Raw genomic sequence first — 23,641 nt, 5'->3', positions numbered from 1 at the left:
ATAGCAAGCAATTGGGAAATGTTTGTAAAATATTGTTGAATGTCAACAATCACTCTTGGCTTTAAGATAAAAAAAAAAAAATTAAGAAACAGGATAATTTTAGCATCCAGAGCCCAAACTGAAACCAGGTTGTACGACTATCCTCACACACCAGAATTCAGCCGCCCTGCCTGCGAAGAACCAGCTGAAGGAACGCGAGAGATTTGACAGCTATGCCTTCGGCCGCCAGTTTTTAAATCGGCCAGTTGGTTATTGGAAACACTCCTCAGTCAGGGGCTCTGCTTCAACAAGGACTGGAGACTGGTGCCAGTTGCGAAACCGACACTCGATCGCACCTTTGTCGCCAGCTCTAACTGCGCAAGGCACGCCGGGACACCGCAGATCTCTATAACCGTCACGATGGCAACCGGCGTGCACGCGGTTGTCATGGAGACCGGCGGGCGGCTCCGAGGGCCTCGTTGAGGGGCCGCCATTGCCCACACCCAGACAGGATGCTTCGCCGAGGCTCTAAGGCCTCTGAAAGGCGAAGACACTTGAGCGACCGCCTCAGCTGTCAACAAGACCAGGCGCTGAGCAGCAGCATCTACCTCCTAAGAGAGATAGGTCCTACCGGCTTCCTGCTGAGGGAGGAGGAGCCGGAAAACAAGGATTTCCGAGTAACTATCGCCTCGGCTCCCGCAGGGCCGGCAGCTCCTCGGGTCCCCCCCACCCCCAACACACACACACACACACTTTGTCTAGCCACCCTCGCAAACCCTGCGGCTACTCCCTGCTGCACCCTACCTGCAAGTGTTCCGGTCTCTACGGGTGTGCAAATTGCAGACAGAAATAGTATTTGTTATAAAAGTTTCACTACTGGAGTTTAGGACTCAAAATTGCATCCAACTGTTCTAAGATGATGGCCCTTTATCTTTGGGCTTGAAAAAAATGAGACGTTTTATATGAATGTGTGGTTTACGTTACGTGCGTTCTTGGATCCGTTGTTAGCAGTCACTACCATTGTAACTAAAACGAAATGAAAATTCTAGACTGTTTACTGTATATATTTGCTTAATATATAAAATCGGTTTTTCTTTACTCTTTAGTCACACTATAACAAGACTCTTTTATAAAGTATCATTTAAATGGTGATGACTTGGAAAGGTCTTAACAATTTCTTTTAAACTTTTGCTCAAAGACCACAGATATTTCATATTTGCATATTCTACTTTCACCCTTCGAAAACCAGCCATCGCACTACCTCCCTTGAATTGACTTGGAAATTTTTAATTCAGTGTCATGCATTTTAAATGCTGAATACAGATTACTAACTGTGCTTATTTAAGACATCCCTTTTTTACTTTGTTGCTTACAACACTTACTGTATTTAATAAATAGTTTACACTTGATGGATAAAATTAGTCTTCTTGAATAACATTGAATAAACTTACCAATTCAAGTGCACAAAACAAATATCACTCCAAGATGAGCTACCCTACAAAGGTCTTTAGCTTCATTACAAGGTAAAATTTCCTTTTAGTAAAAAATTTACGGATTTTTTTAAAGCTTTTAAAGTTAGATTTCTTTTCACTTGTCTGAATATAGGTCACTTAGAAACAATCATAATTGACAATACAAGTTGTTAGCTAAGGCAAAGATATGGAAGTGAAAAACCATACTGGTGTCAAGAAATAAGAAGTCCCAGTAATTATATTCAAACTTTTAGAATCATCTAAACTAAATTACCTCTTGAAATCTCTTTTAATCTAATTACCTATCAATTTAGTTTTACTCTAAAAATTAACTGGAGTATTTTTTAAGTATGCATTTTTCTTTTAAAGGTTTTTCTAGGAAATCCTCATGTTTGTAACTGTTCCACATTTCAGAAAGGAGGGGAACTTTGTAAGCATATATGCTGGTAAGTGACTTTGTAATGGAGATCCTTCACAAAGGAACATCTTGTTATATTACATATTTTGCCTTTTCGTGGTTTGAATACTGCAAAACTAAAGAAATTTGGTTTGGAAAAATATTAAGATAAAATGGTCATAGCTTATCCATATACGTTTAGGTATTTTATTTCATTACAAAAATTAAGATTTAAGTTGGAAAACACTATCACCTCTACATGTTCTGAATGTTAATGTTTTTAATAAGAAAAAAATCAAGTTTTAGATTCTCATTATGTACAATGTGAAATCAAACTATAACACAGGGGGGAAAAAAAACTTCCTGATTCACATCATTGATAACTATAAGGTTCATAGTTATCAATGATGTGAATCAGGAAGTTTTATATATATATATAAATTTATAAATATATATAAATTTAAATATATATATAAATTTATTGTTTTCTTTTTCAATAAACATATGACAATGAGGCTTTCAAAATAGAAGTAGGACTTTACTGAAGATTACTTTCGTCAAATATGAAATTTTTCCTCTGGTGTCAGACTCTATTTGTAAGGGAATCCCAGAAATGAAAAAAAAAATTGCATTTAGTTTATTTCAATTCATTTTGTTTACCTACTATACACTTATACCAATAAATCATTAATTATATTATAGAAAATTCATAATCGATATTTGAGAGGAAAATATCAAACAAGAAATTAAGAAAAGAGTATGTATCTCATATTTCTAATGCTTTTCTTTCCAGGTTAAAAAACTGTATCTGTTATTGCTAATGCTTTTATTTACCAAATTTTTTGTTGTTTCGATCAGTTTTTATTGACCATCTACTAACATGTTATTTGCTGTAGTTAATATAAAGATATAAAATATGGTCCTCTCAAAACTCGCAATTTGGTTTTATTATTGTACTTAAAATAGTTTTTTTCCATTTTTAATTTATGCCAGCTTCCTCAGGGTAAGGGCATTATGTTCTGATTTTTATGTAATGTAATTCTATTTTACTGTACAATAATCATGTGGAAATATAATCCAAGTATTTAATATACTAAAGTATACTTAATATATTTAGTAAAAGTAATATATATGTCTCACTCTAAAAATAGCCGTATCCTATTTTAATTGATGATATTTGAAAATATTTTTTCTGTCATTCATTAAAGTGGTACATATAGGAAAACAGTCATTTCTATTCAGAAAATTACTCCATTTCTAGGAGTGGGAAACTAATAGAAAAGTTAAAGTTCATGAATACCTAAATTCCCTCACTAACTTCGCTCTATGAAGACTTTATGTCATAAATTCATGGACTCTCTTGCAAATCTCTTTACTGCAAATGTGTTATTTCCATTTATCATAATTTTTTTCACATATGCTTATTGTAAAACATAAATTTAACTACTATTTTAACAGAAAACTGGTAAAGGTTTTAAGTTCATCCCTACACATTCAGCAATATAAATTCTATAATGCTATTCCTATTCTAAAATTAAAATAATATATCTTTTGAAGTTATGTCAAAATAAATGTTTTGTTTTTTCACTTGTGAATAATAGGATCTTGTTGAAAAAATTCAAGCTTCCAAGGAATCATGAATGTAAGTTATATGTTTTGTTTTGTTTTTTTGTTTTTTACTAATATGAAGTTAACAAGTTTAATAATTTTTTATTTAGACATGTTCTAAATGTAGACAGTTATTTTTCTAGACAATTTGACAACCATTTGTAGCCCAGTTTTTTACACTTAAGACAATTAGAACATGTTTCTTCCTATTTAATAAAAAACAAATGTAACTTTATATACCATGTTCAGATTCAGAGACACTTAATAAAAAAAAGAGGTGAAACAATGGCTAGTTATGAAGTAGAAAAAAGTTCTCTCGTTTTCTAAGCAAAGATTCACAGTACTTTCTACATCTAAATTATTTTTATTATGAGAAAAATAACAAATGTAATTTTTTAGGTCCCAGAAATAAACGTTGACATGACACATAATTTCATTCAAAAATGCTTGTGGCTGAAATTTTTATGCAAAAGTATATTTTTTAGAGTACAGTAGTTTTTAAGTCACTACTACAATTGAGTTTAAAGCTGGGAGTACAGTTGTGTAACTTTAAGTTCTAGAGTCCTCAAAAATAAAAGAGAGAGAAAAATAATTTATTACAGGTCATTTAGATTTGTACATTTTGTAAGAAAGATGCTGTCATTATGGAAGTGTTCCCTGAAGAACAGCAACAGCATCTTAAAATTTATTAATAAATGTTCATAATAATCATAAAGAATTAAAGTGATAATTTTCAAGTTTTTTAAAATTCAAAGAGTATCGGTTCTATTTAGGTGAGTTCATTTCCCCCCAACTATTATTTATAAGTGAACTCATAGTAGACATTTAAAAGTTATACTAGATAATAAATTATTATTAGTATTTCACAGGGATTTTTCTTTTTTACTCTTTTCTCACTCTATACATTCTCTCAGAAATGTCTCCCAGTTTTTATGTCTCCAGCTGTTATTTCTATACCAGTGATTTCCACATCTTATCAACAGACCAGTATTTCCAGCTACCTTCTGGGAAGCTCAATTTTGGAGGTCCTACAGGAATTTTAAATACTAAATATCCCCCTTATGTGTTCCCTTTTGTATTCCTTACCTCAAATATTGACTTTCCTTCTTCTTTAGTCTCCAAAGCTAGATACCTTGGGATTCTCTTTGAGTTTTCCTCTCCCATTTTCTTCTCTCATATATTTATTACTTCTCTTATAAACAAATCCTGTTAATGTTGATGTCCTACCTACTTCTTAATAGTGTTCTTATCTCACCATACTCATTCTCACTGTTATTCAACCTTCATCAGCCCTTAGTACTATTCTTTGTGGCCCCCTTGTTTCCAGCACCTGCACTTTGTTGCTTCCTCCTTCACACTGTAGACAAAAGTTTCCTTCTGAAATGTCACTTACTCTCTACTTCATCCTCTCTCCTAGTCCCTTCATATACAATGTATAATTTCATAGATATTTGTTTTATCTATTGCTTCATTTTATCCACCCGAAGTGAATTTTCATGTCTTCTCCAAAGTCTTAGTTGTTCTCTACACTATTCCCCATATCATTTTCTCAAGTATACTAGGGCTGTCCAAGAAAAATATAACATGAGCTACATGTGTAACTTTCTAGTAACCATACTACAAAAAGTAAAAAGAAACAAGAAATAATTTTAATAATATATTTGAATTTAACACAATACATCAAAATATTATCATGTCAACATGTATCCAGTTTAAATCTTTTGAGATATTTTAGTGTTTTTTCATACTCTCTTCAAAATGTAGTATGTATTTTGCACTGACAGCATATCAACTCAGACATTATATTTTAATTGGAAATACTTGATCTGCATTTAGACTTTATAAAATATTTAGTTAAAAATTAGATTCTCATAATGCCCAAATGTTACAAACTTATAAATTTTCCAATAATTATAGATTATTGGTTTTCCATTTAAATTTAAATGAAACAAAATTAAAAATTCAGTTTTTTAGTCCCACTAGCCTCATTTCAAGTGCTCACTAGTCACATATGGCTTAATGGCTACCATATTGCACAATGCAGCTCTACTCCATTATTCAACAAATATTTACTATACTGCATATTAGTCAATTAGCTTTGCTAGGTACCTTTTATAAATTGAATCATACGAATTGCTAATATCTGGATTTTTTCATGTATAAAATAGCAATTTCACATGAATCAATTATATTGTATTATCCTTTATACTTGAAGGCAGAAACTATGTCTTATTCTTTTTATAAATACCAGTGTACAGTAGGGAATTTTTTAAATGTTTAAAATTAACCCAGTATATGAATTTTTTAAATTTATACTTCCTACTAAAATACAAGATTTTCCATGTCTTCTATATTTAAAATAAGTTTTAATTAGTCAAAATTGAGAAAACAAATATTTGGAGAAAGTAGAAGTCTTAATGACTTTGAAATTTATCATTTAAATGAAAGCTAGAACAAATGTGCATGAAAATTAAAGTAATTCAAAGAAAGCTATAAACAATTATTCATTAGGATTATGTAAAGTATGTACATAAATTTGGAGTAGGTGGTTACTAGTAATAAAAGAGAAGTGTTTGAATGTCTTTTATAAATTCTTTTCTAAAACGAATCTAGGAAAATTATTTGCACCCTAGTGTTGAGTCTTAGAAACCTAGGACTCTCTTTTATTTTTGAAGACCTACACAGGAATTTTATATCAGTTTTTGAATGCTGAATAGTCTTTCCCATCACCCAACAATATTCCAGCAAAACCTAGATTTATCACCTAATAGTTCCTTTTAAATGTCTAGTAAATGCCATCTGTTCCTTTTTTAAATTAAATATTTATGTATAAAATAAAAACCATATTAAAGGAAAAATTTTAAAATTCTCACCACAAATATATAATAAGCTTTTTATTTTTTATTTTCCTTTTTGATTTTGTATTTATGTGTACCTAATAGTCTGTGGGAATTTGTGTTCCATTTTTATCATAGTTACTTTATAAATATTTTCAATGCTATGTAATCTCTGCAATTAAAGTCATCAATAACTAATATTGATATATAGCATTATATTAATGTCAGATGTACAACAATGATTTGATATTTGTATATATTACAAAATAATTACTGCAATAAGTCTAGTTAACATCTATCACTAGACACAGTTACAATTTTTTTCTTATGATTAGAATTTTTAATATCTCTTTTAGCAACTTTCAAATATATAGTATGATATTATTTACTATAGTCACCATGCTGTAAATTACATCCCCATTACTTATTTATTTTATAATTTAAGTATTAATATTTTTATGTCTGCCACCCATATATATTTCCAACTTGTTCTTTAAAATACTTTTACTGATTTACAATTTCAACAATATATCAGTTTTCGGCTACTTTTGTTTTTTGAATTCATGTTTTAGGTACATTTAACTATATGTTACTTAAGTATATAATGAAAGACATGAACAATAATTTTAGTCTCCAAAAACAATAAAGATACATAGAAATATTTTGAAATGGTAATAATATTTCTATAATACTACAAAATAAGACCAAGTCTCACAATGTAGGAAAAATACCAGATACAAAGTTTTTAGTAATCTATTCATATCTAAAATAAGAAAATGGTTTCCATTCTCCCATTCATCTAACATACCATTAAAAGATCTAGAGTGCCTTGAAATAACATTTTTAAATACAAAAAGAAATAACATAACCAAACAAAACATATTCTATTTATTTATTATTGCTTATTTATTAGATTTTATTCTATGTCTGTACCTCATTCTTATTTTAACTCACTTTTCTTTGATATTAATGAAATTGAATGTCTTCCATTGCCTTTTTTACTATTTGTACTTCGTGTGTAAATTGTGTGAACTTTGGTTATTTATATATTGGGGTAAAACTACAAACTCTTCCTAAATATAGGGATTTCCTCTCTTTGCAAATGTTTTCCTAATGTCATAATTCTTTTTATATAGCTTTATTAAATTTTATTATTTATTAAATTTTATTAGAGACTTTTTGAGTTGTTAAATCTGACCATTTTTACCTTTCATGTGTATCGTTTCAATACTTGTCTTTCTTCTATAGTATTAATAGTCTTTGGGAGGTTTTTTTCTATTGTTTTTTCTATTTTCTTTTTATCCTTCATTGTGGAATCCATGTGTAGTTGCATTGGTATAAGGTGGAGATTGGTATTTGGTTTAAAGTAATTAAAATTTCTCCTTATTGCTACCAGTTCTTTCAATAACAACTATTGAATAGTGGTTTTTTTCATTCTTATTTCATAATGGCTATTATTTAGTGAGTTCTGTTATTTAATTTTTTTATAATACACCATGATATCTGATCAGACGAGCTGCCTTGCTCTTCTCTATAAAAGAATATTCTTTCATAGTCTCACGCATTAATTTTTCCAAATTAATTTCAGAAGAGTTTACTTCTCCCTTTTATTATCTAATTCATGTTATACTATATAGAATAGTTTATGGCCAGCTTCTATTACGAACTTTTATGTTTCTGTATTTACTCCACCTTCAAGAATCTTTGTTCTCAAAAGCACAATCTTTTGTTCTTCATTTTCCTCCCCATTTTTTTTTTTTTAGGGAGTAGATGTTACTATGTCTCTTTGTCAAATAGCCCTCATCCTCCAAAGTAATGGTTAATTAAAATATACCCTCCTACATTCACTCGCCACTCCACCTCAGACAAAGAACAAATTCCTATATTGAAACATAACTGACGTTTTCAGTATTTTTAGTGTTTAATTGAATTTCCAGGAAATTGAGCTTTTCATTTCTTGCAAATAATTGTTTAATCTATATGTATTAGTGAACATATAAAATGAATATCAGAACTCAAGGGAACAAATAACATCTGGTATTTATATTATTGCATGTTTAAGTAGAAGGAAAGAGAAAGAAGCATAGGGGTGGGCCAGGGAATAAAGGAATCTAGGATGCCCTGGTCAAAACTATATGCACTTAGAATACAATTTCTTATAAAGACAGCAGGATGGAGAAAATTCAGAATTCAAAGACTGCACATCCCAAGGGTACAGGCAATATAGTTCCTAACAAATTGTCCTGAGAAATGTTTACCAAATCTGTGAGCAATGTGGCTACCAAGACACTCTTATAGAAACATGAAACAGACAGGAAAACAGGCACAAGTAATTGAGTCTTGCTTTCTTATTATTTATTCATTTAACAAATGTTAATTACATTTCTCAAATATCCCTGCTTCATCTTTATGTATTCATGCCCCTTTTTAATATTCCTGAATGTTGATCCTGCTGGCCTTATAAGTGAACAGATCAAAATATGACACATTATTATAACACTAATCCAAGGATAAACACTATCATAAAATTAATCCAGAACTCATAATGCACTAGTTGCACTGATTCTTTTTAGTAAGAAAAAAGAGATAACTTCCATTCTTTTTATAAATGATTCTTTTCTGACTATTTTTCTCTGAAAGTGGTACAAAAAAAGTAGTTAAGGTCAGTGTAATAATTCAGCCAAAACTGTCTTTCTGACATTTGAAATAATGTGCTATCTTTTAGCACAAGTTGTTACATTTTTGTTTCTCTAATTTTGCCACTGAATTTTAATACTTTGGGATTTTTCACTAGCTGCTTTGCAGTTAGGTCTCATGGAAGGAGAAATCAGTGACTTGCTTCGGGGAATATATCAAGTTCAAACTCCTCAAAAAGGAACAGATGATGACAATGTACATATTGAAGAAGACGGGTACATTAAACAGAAGGAAATTGATTCAGATGATATCTGCCCTATTTGTCAAGAAGCACTTTTAGAGAAAAAGCTTCCTGTCACCTTTTGCAGGTGATTTTGGGGGGGGGGGCGGGGAAGAGGGTATCTAGAAACTTAGAAAAAAATTCTAATTTAATATGTTTGTAACTGATTATGTTGAGACATGTTGGTGGAGAAACAATATCTATTTAAACAATTATATTTAAACTGGTCTTTTTTTATTTCCTAACATATATGTTGTGAGAGGTCCTGTTCTTATTCTGAATATATCTAGGCTACATTTTAAAGAATGAGAATTAAAACATAACTCCACTTTATTCCCCTTTTCATTTTGTTATTAAAATAGAATAATTTTCATATTTTTGTTTTAACATGAATAAATGCCACGATTTAGAGTAGCTACAAAAAGTTCTCTGAAAGTAAACATTATTTTACTTTAAAATGATAAAAATTCTTTGTTTCTATTTTTAAATCTAAATAACTCAAAATTTAACACAAATGTTTATTGAGAGTGTCACTCAACTATTTTTCAAGGCACTATAAAGTTGAACTTGGAAAATATGGAAAACCATTAGCTATTGAACTTTTTCATTCTTTTTTTCTCCTGATTATTTCTCAAATTTTTCTAAAATCTGCATTTTAGTTTTTCATAACACTGTTTTTATTGAGTATTTTAAAATTATTAACTATTCCCCAAAACATTATTTTTCTCAGCAGGCATTTGTTGAGTACTACCACATATTGTATGATTTCTAGAAAAATAAGGCTACATCCCTGCTCTCAGTGATGCTTTTAATTTAAAAAGTAATAATTATTGTTATAATTTTCCTTTTTATTAAGACTATATGCATTCTCACTCTACAAATGAAAAATACTTTAATGATGCAAAATCTTTACCACCATTTCATTGGCACGGAGAAATTTGTTTGGAATTCTGATGTACTAAATTAAAGATGCTAGATTAGATGAATAAGATAAGATAAGGTATGTACTTATGTATGTAATCAAGCTATATCTAGAAAATCAGAATCTATTTTTATGGGAAATAAATATGGTAGCAGAGAAAATTTTATTTATGTAGGTATATATAACTGCATGTTCAAATGGTAACCTTGTATTTTCTTTCTAACAGATTTGGCTGTGGCAATAGTATTCATATAAAATGCATGAAGATCTTAGCTAATTATCAGGATACAATATCAAATACTTCCATGTTGAAATGTCCTCTGTGTAGGAAAGAATTTGCACCATTAAAACTTATTTTAGAGGAATTCAAGAACTCTAGCAAACTTGTGACTTTAGCTGAGAAAGAGAGACTGGACAAACACCTTGGAATTCCCTGCAATAACTGTAAACAATTTCCAATTGAGGGGAAGTGTTACAAGTAAGTATTATCAGGAAAATTGTGAATATGTATTCTAACTTTTTTTTAAGTTAGGAAACTTGGAGCATTATGGTACCAGTCATCTAGACTGTGTTCTTTCTTTCCTCCTTTATATAGTGTATTTGCCTTAGTTGTTGGCTGCTTATTTAGAATTTACAGACTGGTGATCTATGTCAGCCTAGTACCTCAGAACTGCAAATGTTTTATTTTCTTCACTTACACAAAGGAATTGGCTTTGCACTCCAGTCTAGATTGTGCCTGAAGTAGCATCCTGTCCTGGAAGCTCTGGACATAGGCTTTGTTGATTTGTCCTAGATGAGTTTCCAAGCTCAGAGCCCTGCTAGATGGACTTCTCACTCTCTAATTTTCTTTGAACCATCAATGAAATCATTGCCAAAAACCCAGGATTGAGCTAAAGGGATATGGACTAGATTGACTGAATGTTTGAGTTCCCCAAATTGCAGCAAGTGCATGTTTTGTTTTCTTTTTTATCTTATACCTCAACAAGAATTTTATTAGAGAAAATAATGTCCACTACTTTTGTGACTAATCTTCAAACATAAAACATCAATTAATAGCTCTGCTCAGGAAATTATGCTTTCTTAATTAAAATTTTAGATTGACTATATGTTAAGAAAATATTTTGTTTAATCTTAATTTTTTTTCTAAAATGCATAAGTTTACATTTCAGTCTTCCCAGAATTACACTGAGTTCAATTATTTTTTAAAACCCTCTTATCAAACCATAAAACTATTTTTATCACCCCAACAGTGAATGATATCTTTCTCCTTTGAATTCTTTTAGTTCTTTCTTTATTCTATGTAACACATAGAAGAAAATCAACTATATCACCATTAGCAAAAGTCCTTATTGGAACACAGCTAGCCTGAGAAGGCTACAAAGGAGCATTTTCATTTGTGGAAGAAGGACAGAATTTTTTTTAAGATTTGTACTAAAATATAGCTAACATACAATATTGTATTAGTTTCAGGTACATACCATAGTTATTCAACATTTATATACCTAAAGTGATCGCCATGATATGTCCAGCAATCATCTGACACTGTACAACGCTATCACATTATTATTAACTGTATTCCCTATGCTGTACATTACATTGATTTGTTTTATACCTAGAAATCTGAACTTCTTATTCCTCTTCACATTTTCTCCCTTTTTTAAGTTTTTCATTTACAATTGACATTTAATATTTTATATTAATTTTGGGTGTAGAGCATAATGATTAGAAATTTATGTAATTTATGAAGTGATTCCCCTGATTAGTACTCACCTGGCACCATACATAGTAATTATCATATTATTGACTATATTCCCTATGCTTTACTTTACGTCCCCATGACTATTTTGTAACTACCAATTTGTACTTATTAATCAAGAAAGGCAGAATTTTTACAGAGGTTTAGCAGGAGGTATTCAGTTAGTTTTAGGAATGTTGGTTAAAGAGGGTTCTAAAAAAATGAAAATCTTGATATGTGGCATTAGCAGCCATTGTTTGGGCAATTTAAATTTTTCAAGAGGTTTGGGTAAGAACAACAAGGGGCTAAGGTAACACATGAAAAGGGGGGTTGGGAAGAACAGCCATGGAAGACAAAGGTATATGAAAGCCACAGTGTAAAATTCTCGGTCCTTATACTCATGGGTTCCTCACATGGTTAATGTGTGGCTTTGGTAGATTATCTCAATTCTTGCTTTTAAATATTTTGTTGATGACAATATACTCCTCTGTCATGCTGAGCTTTCTGACTGCTCTTTCAGTTCTCATGGATGCTGCTGCTTCTACCCCTCAATATAGGCATTCCCCACTGTTCTGGTCCCTGCACTCTCCTTTAAGAACAACTTCTCTATGAGTTTGGCTCACAATTACTCATGTCTATATCCATCCTTTTTTATAAATTAAAAAATGAATTTCTAACATTTGTGACTTTACCACCTTCCATTCTCTCAAATACTAACATTTCAGTCATTAGTTTAAAAAACTATTTTCAGTAGTTTTTGGAATAGATTGAGTAGAAAACAAGATAAACTTAGAAAGCTTTCAGTTCCTTAGAGTTTCACAATATAGCTACATATCTTTTAAGTTAACTCTAAAAATAACATTGATATGTTAAAATATAAAAATGCTTAACTTTTGCTAGCCCAGCATAATTTGATGCACCAAATTAACTGCATCACTGCTCCGATCGATTGATGTTAATTATTAAGAATCTTCTCTGTGTGTATAAAAAGTAATAATGAATAAATTAGCACTTGCTGCTTCTAAGATGTCTGAAGGACATATTTTCCCAGATTTATCATGGAAATAGTCTTCTAAATCTTAGATAACTTGACTAATAAAATAAGTTTATTTGCTCAGAACATTATTTTATTGGTGAGCATTGCTGCAAGAAAATTAAAATTTTTTGCTTGTGGCAAATTTTTTATAAATGATATTGTTTGAGATTAAGCTTTTATGAAAAATGAAGTTTGTTTTAAATTTGTCGATAGTTTTTATTGATATATATTTATATTTTATTGATATTTTATTGATAGATAGATATATATATACCTTTTCCAATTTTGTGAGTAAAGAGTGGGAATAAAATACACTTCCCGTATTCAAGATGTATTTTTCTAAGTATAACTCTAACATTTATGAAACAATTTGAAAATACTGGATAATCAAATGATAGACTATCTAATATAGGCTGTATATTCTATAGGAATTTAGAAAAAGATAAATAAAAGCTAAGGTATTCCAGGAAGACATCATGGAAGGGATGTGTGGTAGGCAAAATAACACCCTCACAAATATGTCCACATCCTCATTCCTGGAATCACTGTATCTGGGCCCAGTATAATCCCAAGGGTTCTTAAAAGTGGAAGAGGGAAACAAAGAGAATCAGAGGGAAATGTGACCATGTAAGAAAGGCACAGAGAGATGCAGCATTGCTTGCTTTTAGAACGGAGGAAAGGGTCTCAAGCTAAGCTAAGGAAGGAGAGGACAAAATGGAAAGGGCAAGGAAAGAGGTCTTCTCAAGACCATTCAAAAAGAAATGCAGCATTGCAAACCTCTTCATTTTAGCCCATTGAGACCCATGTCAGACTTCTGTCTTACAAAACAATTAAATAATAAATAGTATTGTTTAAGATGTTAAATTTGATGTACCTTTTGACAATAGAGGAAACTAATACGGGATGACAGTTAACATGGGCCTTGTCATATCTGCATAGTTCCCAGGGAAGTTTGGCCAGAAATTTTCATCAAAACACATTAAAATAATTTGATTTTTTTCTTGTATGTTTTGATGTTTTGCATTTTTAGGTGCACCCAATGTATAGAATTTCACTTATGCCAGGAATGTTTTGATACCTGCTGCCATCATTGTCACCCATTTACTTTTCGTGAGGTACAGTATTCATCTTGAATTTTGTATAGTGTTTGTATTTGTCCTATTGTAAATTTAAGTAAAATAAATCTGAGAATAATAAGAATAGATAACATTCTGGAATAGAGTTAACTGAGTTTTAATAACAACCAAAGACCATAGTTTTTGAAGAACGTCCCTTTTTCACAGGGACGTACAAGGCAATCCATTCTTACATTGGTAATTTATAAAATCCAACACAATAACAAACATCTGATAACATTTTACATAAATTATAAGGACAGCCATCAAACTTTAAAATTCATTTTTAAAAAAGACATTACAAATTGACTTGCTACAGTATTATGTTATTGATATATAGCCTATTAATTTTAATCCACAAAATAAAAATTTCCATAATTTGCAAAGTAACATTTACTTTTTACCTATTACAGAAGAGAAATCAAAGATGGAAATCACTAGAAAAAAGACCAGATGAAACTGTAAAATGCATAGATATTCAAAATGAGATAGAAGAAAAGATGCCACATTTTCAAGAAAAGCAAGGGTGAGATTCTCAGTAAAATTTACATTTCTTGTATGACTTGGGAAACGTAATTTTTCAGTTAGATAAGTTTTATTCATTCCTTTATTCAATAAATATATATTGAAGACTTATTATATACTAGGTGACATTATATTATGCAAGTGAAGAGCAAGGCTCTTGAGTCAGACTGCCTAAATCCAGTCCTAATACGAGCTGGCTGTATGACTTTGGGGCAAGTTCACTTCTCTCTGCCTCATTTTATCCATATTTAAAATAGGAATAATTATAACACCAGCCTCACAGGGATTTTGTGAGTATGAAATGAATAAATACACACAGTAAATATTCAAATAATGTTATCTATAATTATTATCAATTCTACTAGGTAATAGGGTTATAGTAATTTACTCAGTAAGTAAATGATCATCTAAATAAATGTAAAACTAAAACCGGCATAAGTTATATTTAAAAAATACAGGGTGATTTGAGATTTGCTTTGAAGTAATTGAGAAGGAAGAAGGAAGTGGCTCTTGCCGCATTCCCCCTCTCCTCCACACTAAGGAAGAAAAGTGCTGAGTGGATTGATTGCATTTCAGAACACAGATTGGACTGTTTACTAGTGGGCAGGCCTCCAGACCTTTTGCCATACTCCTTGTAAATTAAAGAAAATTAAAGTTGCTGTTTATTATTAACATATTAGGCATGTTATAAAATATATACAAAATATCATTTTTAAAGGATGGGCTAAAATTGAAATAATTTTTTAAAAATATTTTTAGTGAATTAACCAAACAAAAATTGTGCTCGTTCATACGTATATACACACACACACACGTGCACGCGTGCACACACACATATATACATATACGTGTGTGTGTGTGTGTGTGTGTGTGTGTGTGTGTGTTTCTGTCCAACCCAGTGGATATTTAGCCTATGCCCTGTGGAGCTGTTGTGGAGAATTTTATGCCTTATAGGTATAAAATGAGCCTATACAAAGACTCTTCACCTCCTTTTGCCTTAGCCTTGGCTAGGTATCACACTTCAACCTATTAGAATGATAAATTGTATAACTAAGGGTTTAGGAGATTTGGCTGGGAGGCAAGAGAACATTAGGGGTAGAAGGACATTCTAGGCAGAGAAAGTATAACAAATAAAAGGAATTTCAAGATTTTAAAAACGTGGTTAACCTAAAAGAATAAAAATACTCAGGGTTTTTTTTTTAGTGGACAATTAGATGACCTTGGTAAAAGCAGTTTCTATAGCATGATGGAAGTATATCTGTGGAATAAAGAGAAGAATGAGCTTTTCTGAAAAATATATATGAACTTTTTCTGAATGACTTTTGAACAATAGGAATGCATCTAATCTTTCAGGCAAGCTTTTGTTTTTAAATGTTTTTTTTTCTGTCTTATCAGTTGCTAATGATATCAAATAGCAGTTAATTTACATTGTATGATCTTAATTATGGCGATTGGTGCTTTTAGAGTTATATTAACATGGTCGAACAATACTGACATCATAAGTATATACTGCAAGGGAATATGAGTTTTTTCATGTATAATGATCTACCAATTTATCATAGTAGCCTGAAATATTTAATGTAGCTTACTGTGAACCTTACTTCCTACAAGATGGCAGAGTAAATTGTGTTATATTTTTCTAAAACAAGCCTAAGTGTTAGCTCACACTGAAATAACTTGAGTATATCAAAATTTTGTTCTGGTTTCATTGACATTAAAAAATGAAAATCAAAAAAATTTCAGGTTAGTATTTTTATTTTAAATGACTAAATTTGTTTTTTAATGAAATCAATGTTCAGAATCAACATAGTAGTTTTTAAACAATATAATATATGAGATTTATTATCTTCAGTTCAAGAAAAAAGTGGGTTCCTTTGCATTATTTATATCAAGGTTTTTACCTACACTATTGATTACTTCCTGATCTGTAATCTCATATGAACATTCATGTCTCTGCTTACTCTCATTCAGCCAGGTTCACACACCAAAACCCGTGGTAAAGTCACTGCCTCTCTTACTGATCACAAAGAATAGTAAGCTGCTTGCTCCAGGCTACCAGTGTCGCCTTTGTTTGAAGGAATTTTGTCTTGGTCAATACACAAGATTGCTACCATGTTCTCACAAGGTAGAAGTCATATTATTTTAGTTTGACTTTCTCTGTAGGGCCAGTTTTCACAAATGACATGACAATTTAAATCTCTTCTTTCACTTTTTAGTTTTGTTATGTACAGAAATGTTCAAATTGAACAGTATATGCAGAGGAGCTGCAGCAGAAACTATTGAAAAGGCAGCTTTGCTCCCTAAATGTGGATTCCTAATTGTTTAGAACTCATTTCTGTATATACAATCTAGGAAAGATAAAATGGCCCTTTAAGTTAGATGACTTTATCTAGTTATCTGTAAAAAGAAAAAGCTTAAGAATACTAACTTTTTAATGTATTTTTGTGATTCTTTGGATGAGACATATGCTTAATTTGACATAGTCAATTATTATTTCAAATGAACTCACTGAAATCAAAGTCTAATATTACTTGATCACTGTGTAGTTGGTAACAGGGTTTTTAATGAAATCAAGTTATCTCAATAAAAAACATGTATAGTTTTAGAGTCTCCCTTACTTAAAATTAAAATGTTTAATAGTTTTTCTTCCGAAGAATGTAATTTATTATTTTATATGCTACCATCATCGGATCAATTTTCAGTTCTAGTTGGTTATGACTTTTTTATTATTTAATTTTATTCATTAGCAATAATAAAATTAATACTTTGAATAAGCAATTAGTTTTTAATGAAATTACAAAAATGATATCCATAGAAGATTTTCCATTTTAATGTTGAAAGTGGACATTAGTCCATAATCAATTATATTTTTAAGAAATATTTCAAAATATTTTCATAAAACTTGGTAAATTATAATTACCTTCCATTTTTGCTAGCTTTAATAGTAATAATGAAACTGGAAAAATTTTGTGTAGATAATATACATTATATACAAGATAATCTTATCTCTGATTAATTTATAACCTTTTTTTTTTTTTAAGTTTCATAGGAAATGTATTGACAGTTGGTTATTCCACAAGTGCAATTCATGCCCTGTTGATGGACAAGTTATATATAACCCATTAATCTGGAAAGATACAGCAGCGAATGGACATATACATGACTCTATTTCAAACACAGACATCATTCATCTGTCAAAACAGGAAGAACCAGGACTTTTTATTCCTGGTACTGGATTAATCTTAAAACAAAATAGACCTGGAATGTTACCCAGCATACCTCATCATAATTCTGATAAGTTGAATACACCACAAAGTTCAACAGATACTTATCAAAATAAAACAACAGATGATCTATACTCTATCAAATTAGATGATTCAAATTCAAGAAAACTAATCTATGAATATAAAATTAGCCAACATTTCCCCAGGTATCTTCAAGATTTACCCACTGGATCCTTTGGAAAAATATCATCTCAAACATTTCTTCCTTCTATTGCTCACAAGAATATTATATGTCCCACTGGGATGGAAAGCCCATGTATCAATGAAAATTACCACACTGATCAAAGCCAGAAGATGACCAAAGGCTGTAAACCTATTAACCACAATCAAAAGAAGATTCTTGGTACTAAAATAAGAGAGGAAAACAGTAGATCAAATACTTTACTTCCAGAAGACTTAAATCTTATTGTGAATTGGGGTACAACTAAACTTAGTTTGTCTAAAAGGTATAATAATTGTATGGGAAAAATTAGGCAAAAATATAGTCATCTATCAAGAAGGCCTATATCTCACCCTTTAAATACAAAAACTGAGCTATCTTTAATATTGAAAGGAGTTCAGTTATGAAAATATATTTTTGACTAATATTGGCATTTTTTAATATTTGGATATTGAACATAAAATGTTTTATTTGTAGAACATAAAAAAACACTATATACTCTTGACAAATGTGTATCAAATTCTCTGTTCATTTTGCCTACTTGTCTATGAATAACTAACTACACTTAAAGGAAATTACCCTGACTCCTTAGAAAACTGAAAGCATTATATGTCTTGATGAGTATGTTCAGGATGTTATGAATTATGAATAATTTTTAGAACTTTTATATCTGATTTCATTCTGATTAAAGTAATTATTAATTAAGGAAACAGATTTTCCTCGCATTGAATCACTGTTTTTAAACATTCCACTTGATAACATGCAGGGATTCTTTCTAAGTACTTGTGTATTTTTTACGTTAACTTATAATGGTAATCACCACAAACCTACAAGAAAATCCAGGTGATTTTCTTATTTCGTTAAAGTAGTTTTTTATACATAAAATGAAAATAAAATATATCTTTAATACTATAAGCTATGCCAAGTTTATAACGGTTGTACTGTTTTATTTTTAAGAAGAGTATAAGTGCTACCCAATTTCTTGATACAATCAGTAGTAAATGGATCTGTTTTTTAAATCAGTTCTATTTCTAAAATGTTCATTTGAAAAATATAATGCTTAGATTCTGTTTATTTTTAAATTCTATGGCTCAGTAGCTTTTTAATCTTTTAAAAAAACATTGATGACTTTATTGGTTTTGTTATCTATAACAAAGGAAAAAACCTCACGATTTTTTTTTTGCCATGGTTGTAATAGAATACATAATTTGTTCTATGAAACAAATCATGAAGACATCAAGCAGAGAAAGTTCTTTGAAAATAACATTTGAATTTAAAGAAATGATTAATTAAATTGAGGTTAATCACAAAAGAAAGTAATTACTAAAATGTAGTTCTGAAACAGTAATTGAGAGTTAATTAGAACATGAGCTGCATTTTAAAAATGAATAGAAAGTTTGGCTTGTTTCCGATATATAAATGGAGGGTCCAATATATTTGTCAGCAATTCAAGATTGTATCAGCCTTTTTTGGGGGAGGCAAGGTGGAGTGAAGAAAACTGCAAATTAATTTTCCAATTAATCAATTGTTACTTATCTTCTAATAGACACTGTGCTCTCCTTTTTAAAAGAATTCTTCAAAAAATAAGTATAGAAAATGCTTTGAAAAGCAAAACATGAAAGAGCTGTAAAAGAAAAATAATAAATTGGGATACTGGTAGAGAAAAGTAATAATGCTGTAAAATTTATTTTTCAGTTTAAGATGTTTAGATAGTATTTCTATACTAGTCAAACTTATTAATGACCATTCTGTAGTTATTTTAGTTTCACTATTGCAGTAGTATACGATGTACAAAATATTCCACCTATGATTACAAAAGGAGAACAGATATCAATTGCTAGTATAACAATTTCTGAACAAGATTTGCCCAGAAAGAGTTGAGTATATGAATTAGGTGACTCAGTGTGGATGCAGTTAAATAGTTATTGAGTTTGTTATTTATTAGACACATATCACAAAAAGTACATAATTTCTAAAAATATAGACCATTCTGTTTATAAGAAAGAAGAAATGGCCTGAGATTGGCAAAATACAGATTCAAGGGCAGTGGTAAGTGGCCTGGCAGGCTGGTCAGGGGCCTAAAAGAAGAAAAACTGAAAAATTGCAAACAGGTTAAGTGTGGATGGACATATGGAAAGGTACTGCCGAAAGCTTCACCCACTGGGAGAATTTTTTCTCACCACCATCTTTTAAGGGTATTCCTAGTAAGGCTATAGGAGAGTTAGCCATCCATTTTTAATTTACACACATATACACATCTGACACATCCAAAAACCAAACTCAGGTTTTTTTCTGTCAGATTGTCATAGGTATAAGCCAAAGGAGGTGCAATATTTTAACATTACCCAGCTTTGGCAAATGATAACATAGAGGTCTGGGCTCTCTGCTCATGAACCTTACCTTCTGATGCTACTCATGCTGTTGTATATGCCAATTCCATATGAATTGCTGCTGGGCCTAACCAACTTTATGACATGATGTATCTGACAGACCCCAGCTCTTGACAGACATTTGCGGATACATGATCAATTAATCTGTGTCCCGTGGTTAGGGGCTTCATTTCTACCATGGCAGGCCATGAGTTGTTTTTCCAAAGGTAAATTTCATGTTCCAAAACCTCAAGAACATACATGCAATTCCCCCACTTGGGCTTGCCACAACATCCACATTTCACCTTTATCCATCACCACTACCTCTAATACCATAGGGTCTTGCATTCACCATATCAATGGCTTTATATCATGTACCTGAGGACATGTTAATGATCTCTAGCAAAAATATCACATCTGACACAGTCACTGCAATTGAGATTACTATTTCATTGAGTTTGTAGTTGCAGTAGTCTGCTGTCATATTTCCAAGATCCTTCTGGTTTTTGCAAGGGCCATAATGGTGAATTAAATGGAAATTTGATAAAGACCCACACCCCTGCGTAGTCTAGATTCTTAAGGGTGATACTTATTAGTCAGTATGTTATTCTCAATTATACTTCCAGAGACTGGAGAAATAACTGCTGGATGTGGAGCATCACAGGCCAAATGTTTCTCAGGACTCTATTTATTATCTATCCTCCATATGCCCCAATTCTAATAGAGGGACCATAATAGTGCTTCAAGTTTCTGGGTATTGCTATACATTCAGACGGTGTCCAAAAGTCCTTGAAATGTTTGGGTATTTCCCTTTCCCCAATCCATAGTACTGGGGTGGCCAACTCATTCTAGTTAACTCAGGACTTTACAATTAAAAAAAAAAGTCCCATGTTCCAAGAAGCCCCTGAGTTCTGAGAAAACTGGGATGATTGCCCGCTATAATAGTTACCAAGTAAATGACTTTGGGGGAAGGAGTGGGAAAATCATTACTGGGTGTGCTGTGCTATTGCTATTTCCTTCCTATTAGGGACTTGGTCGCCTCTTCAGTCAGTGGATTCTGGGTCGGAAGACTACCTCGGATCCAGAAACTTAGCACTGGATTGTGACTTTTAATTAGGACGATTGGCCTTGGCCTTTTGGTCATCCATTCTCCATTCTTATGATGATAATGCAAGCTGAACAGAATATCTTTATTGGATTCCCATCTATTATGCCCCTAGAGGCACTCTAAGTAACCATTTCCATCCCTTGGTTTGGGCCTCCTGGCTGCTACTCTGACCCTGCCACTTATTACTATAATTTCATCTACCTAGATTTTGGCAATTAAATGCTAACACCTGGCCTTTATTTGGATCCAATCATGCTCATGGCTATCACTGAGACTAGTAATCGGATCCTCTCTTCCTGTCAGCCCTGGGTTACAGGTGAGTGGAGGGCGAATGAGCGAAGCTTCATCTGTATTTGCAGCAGCTCCCCAGCACTAGCATCACCACCTCAGCTCCACCTCATATCATTAGATTCTCATAGGAGCACTGGTCCATGGTGCCATAAAGGTTCGGGACCACTGTTCTTTAGGATATTAGCCCTTATTTGCACTAGCCTATCCTTGGTTGACTTACGCTGTGACTTCACCTAATTATATGCCTAGGGGTCATAACAGAAGGTAAAGGCAGACCCTCAATGAGGACACATGATATTTTGTGGGGAGAGGACTCTGCAGTACCTGAAAGCAAGGGGGGATGGGCAGACTAGCCCTTAAGAGAAAGGGTTGACTCACTTCTGCATTTTCAGAGTTCAGAAATGTCTGAGAATTCAAACTGTTCAGTCATATACCCAGATGTTCTCGTCCCAAAAATTAAGATCCCATTTTTTTCCAAACAGGCCTGATCTCGTCATAACTAACCTGCTTTGGTTGGGCATTTAACCTTAACTGGAGCTCTACCCCTCCATTATCTCCTGATCTTCAGCTTCCTCTGCCTTCCTGCTGCAGGAGAGTGTTTTTGCAAGCTATCAAGAAGATCTGTTGGCTTTACTGCTTAGTATTCAGTTGCTCACACCTTTTCATCATCTTTTTCTAGGGTAGTAATGGGCTTAACAATATCCATCCATTGGCATTGTCCTTATAGTTATCTTCCCCAGTACTTCTCAAAGGTCCGATACTTTACACCAGCTGATGCATACTCCCCTCACCCAGTGGTATTCCATCATAACTCACCAATGAAGAGAATTTTAGTAATTGGATATCCACGTTATACCCACGGGTGTCTGTTTCACTTACCAATGACAAGGTCTCATTGACCCCTGGGCTGAAAATGATCCACCTTCCAAACCCTAATTTGTCACCTACTTTCTCAGACCCCTCCATTACCAACAGGCATGGGTTATTTCTTCCAAAAGCAAATGTTTAAATAGGATTTGATGTGCAAGGTATTTATTAAGCATTAACACCTGTGAAAAAGAAGCCCCTGATCCTGTCCTTATTTAAATTTTGGTATTTTGTTCATCATTTCTCCTTACCTGATTCCCTTCCCTGGGGGAAGAAAACCAAATTTGGCAGAAGAAGTAGAACTGTAAAGCCTTGGTCATACTCCTGTCACAATCAATCATGGGTTGTAGGTCATTCCAGAGAGGGTGTGCCATCGGCCTCGGTAGTGCTCTGCAGCTGAGGCAGACTCTGAAGAAGCTGGAAGCTGCAGGCTGTCCACTGATCACACTCCCAGCAGCCACAGCCACAAGTTCTTCCATGAAGGCTGATATGGGTCACACGTTTCCTGTTTACTATAAGTATAGAAGGAGAAAATTATGGAATTAAAGGAACACCAAGAAGGTAATTGGTAAGAGAAAGGAGGGAAAAAGAAGTCTAAAATAATTATTTTTGTAGTAGATATTACTTGGATGAAGGAACCAATACGTTTTTTTGTTTGTTTGTTTTTTTCTGAGTATTTGGGAAACTACACTTCCCAGCCCCACTGTAGTCAGGTAAAGCTCTGTGACTAGCTCATACGAATGTAAATGTGAGAAAAAATAAAGTTTGTCACCTGCTGCCAGACAGCGAAAAGCCCCTGCACCATCTAGTCTCTCTTCCCCAGCCAGAGACCTGGGAAGCCACATATTCCACGTGGCACGGCAGCGAGAGTAGCACCTCTAGCAGCCTGCACCCTTGAGGTAAGCACTTAAATGTTAAGCGTTGAGCTCAGAAGAGATTTGAGGTGAAAATATAAATTTAGGGGTCATAGCATATTGATAGATATTATAAATAGGTCATAATATCTATCACAGTATTAT

At 32.2% G+C, this 23,641-nt stretch overlaps 1 protein-coding gene across 1 annotated transcript; it reads left to right on the top strand.

Annotated features, from left to right (window-relative positions):
- The first annotated feature begins 491 nt into the window (after window positions 1-491).
- Window positions 492-18,557, top strand: ZSWIM2 (zinc finger SWIM-type containing 2). Its single transcript, XM_039839926.1, has 9 exons — window positions 492-656; window positions 1,821-1,897; window positions 3,450-3,490; window positions 9,088-9,298; window positions 10,359-10,610; window positions 13,934-14,018; window positions 14,432-14,544; window positions 16,515-16,668; window positions 17,585-18,557. The coding sequence occupies exons 1-9, from the start codon at window positions 492-494 to the stop codon at window positions 18,392-18,394; spliced, it is 1,908 nt and encodes a 635-aa protein (XP_039695860.1). The 3' UTR covers window positions 18,395-18,557.
- Window positions 18,558-23,641: the final 5,084 nt, after the last annotated feature.

This window comes from Pteropus medius, unplaced genomic scaffold, assembly GCF_902729225.1.
Source record: "Pteropus medius unplaced genomic scaffold, Ma_sr-lr_union100, whole genome shotgun sequence".
Lineage (NCBI taxonomy): Eukaryota > Metazoa > Chordata > Mammalia > Chiroptera > Pteropodidae > Pteropus > Pteropus medius.
This window is presented reverse-complemented; position numbering and strand designations above follow the sequence as displayed.

What these genes read in the sequence shown, in the direction of transcription:
- ZSWIM2 (XM_039839926.1), top strand. Translation starts at nt 492, where the DNA reads ATGCTTCGCCGAGGCTCTAAGGCCTCTGAAAGGCGAAGACACTTGAGC. An exon ending in CTTCCTGTCACCTTTTGCAG is followed by an intron (nt 9,299 to 10,358) that starts GTGATTTTGGGG and finishes TCTTTCTAACAG; the next exon opens with ATTTGGCTGTGGCAATAGTA. An exon ending in ATTGAGGGGAAGTGTTACAA is followed by an intron (nt 10,611 to 13,933) that starts GTAAGTATTATC and finishes TTGCATTTTTAG; the next exon opens with GTGCACCCAATGTATAGAAT.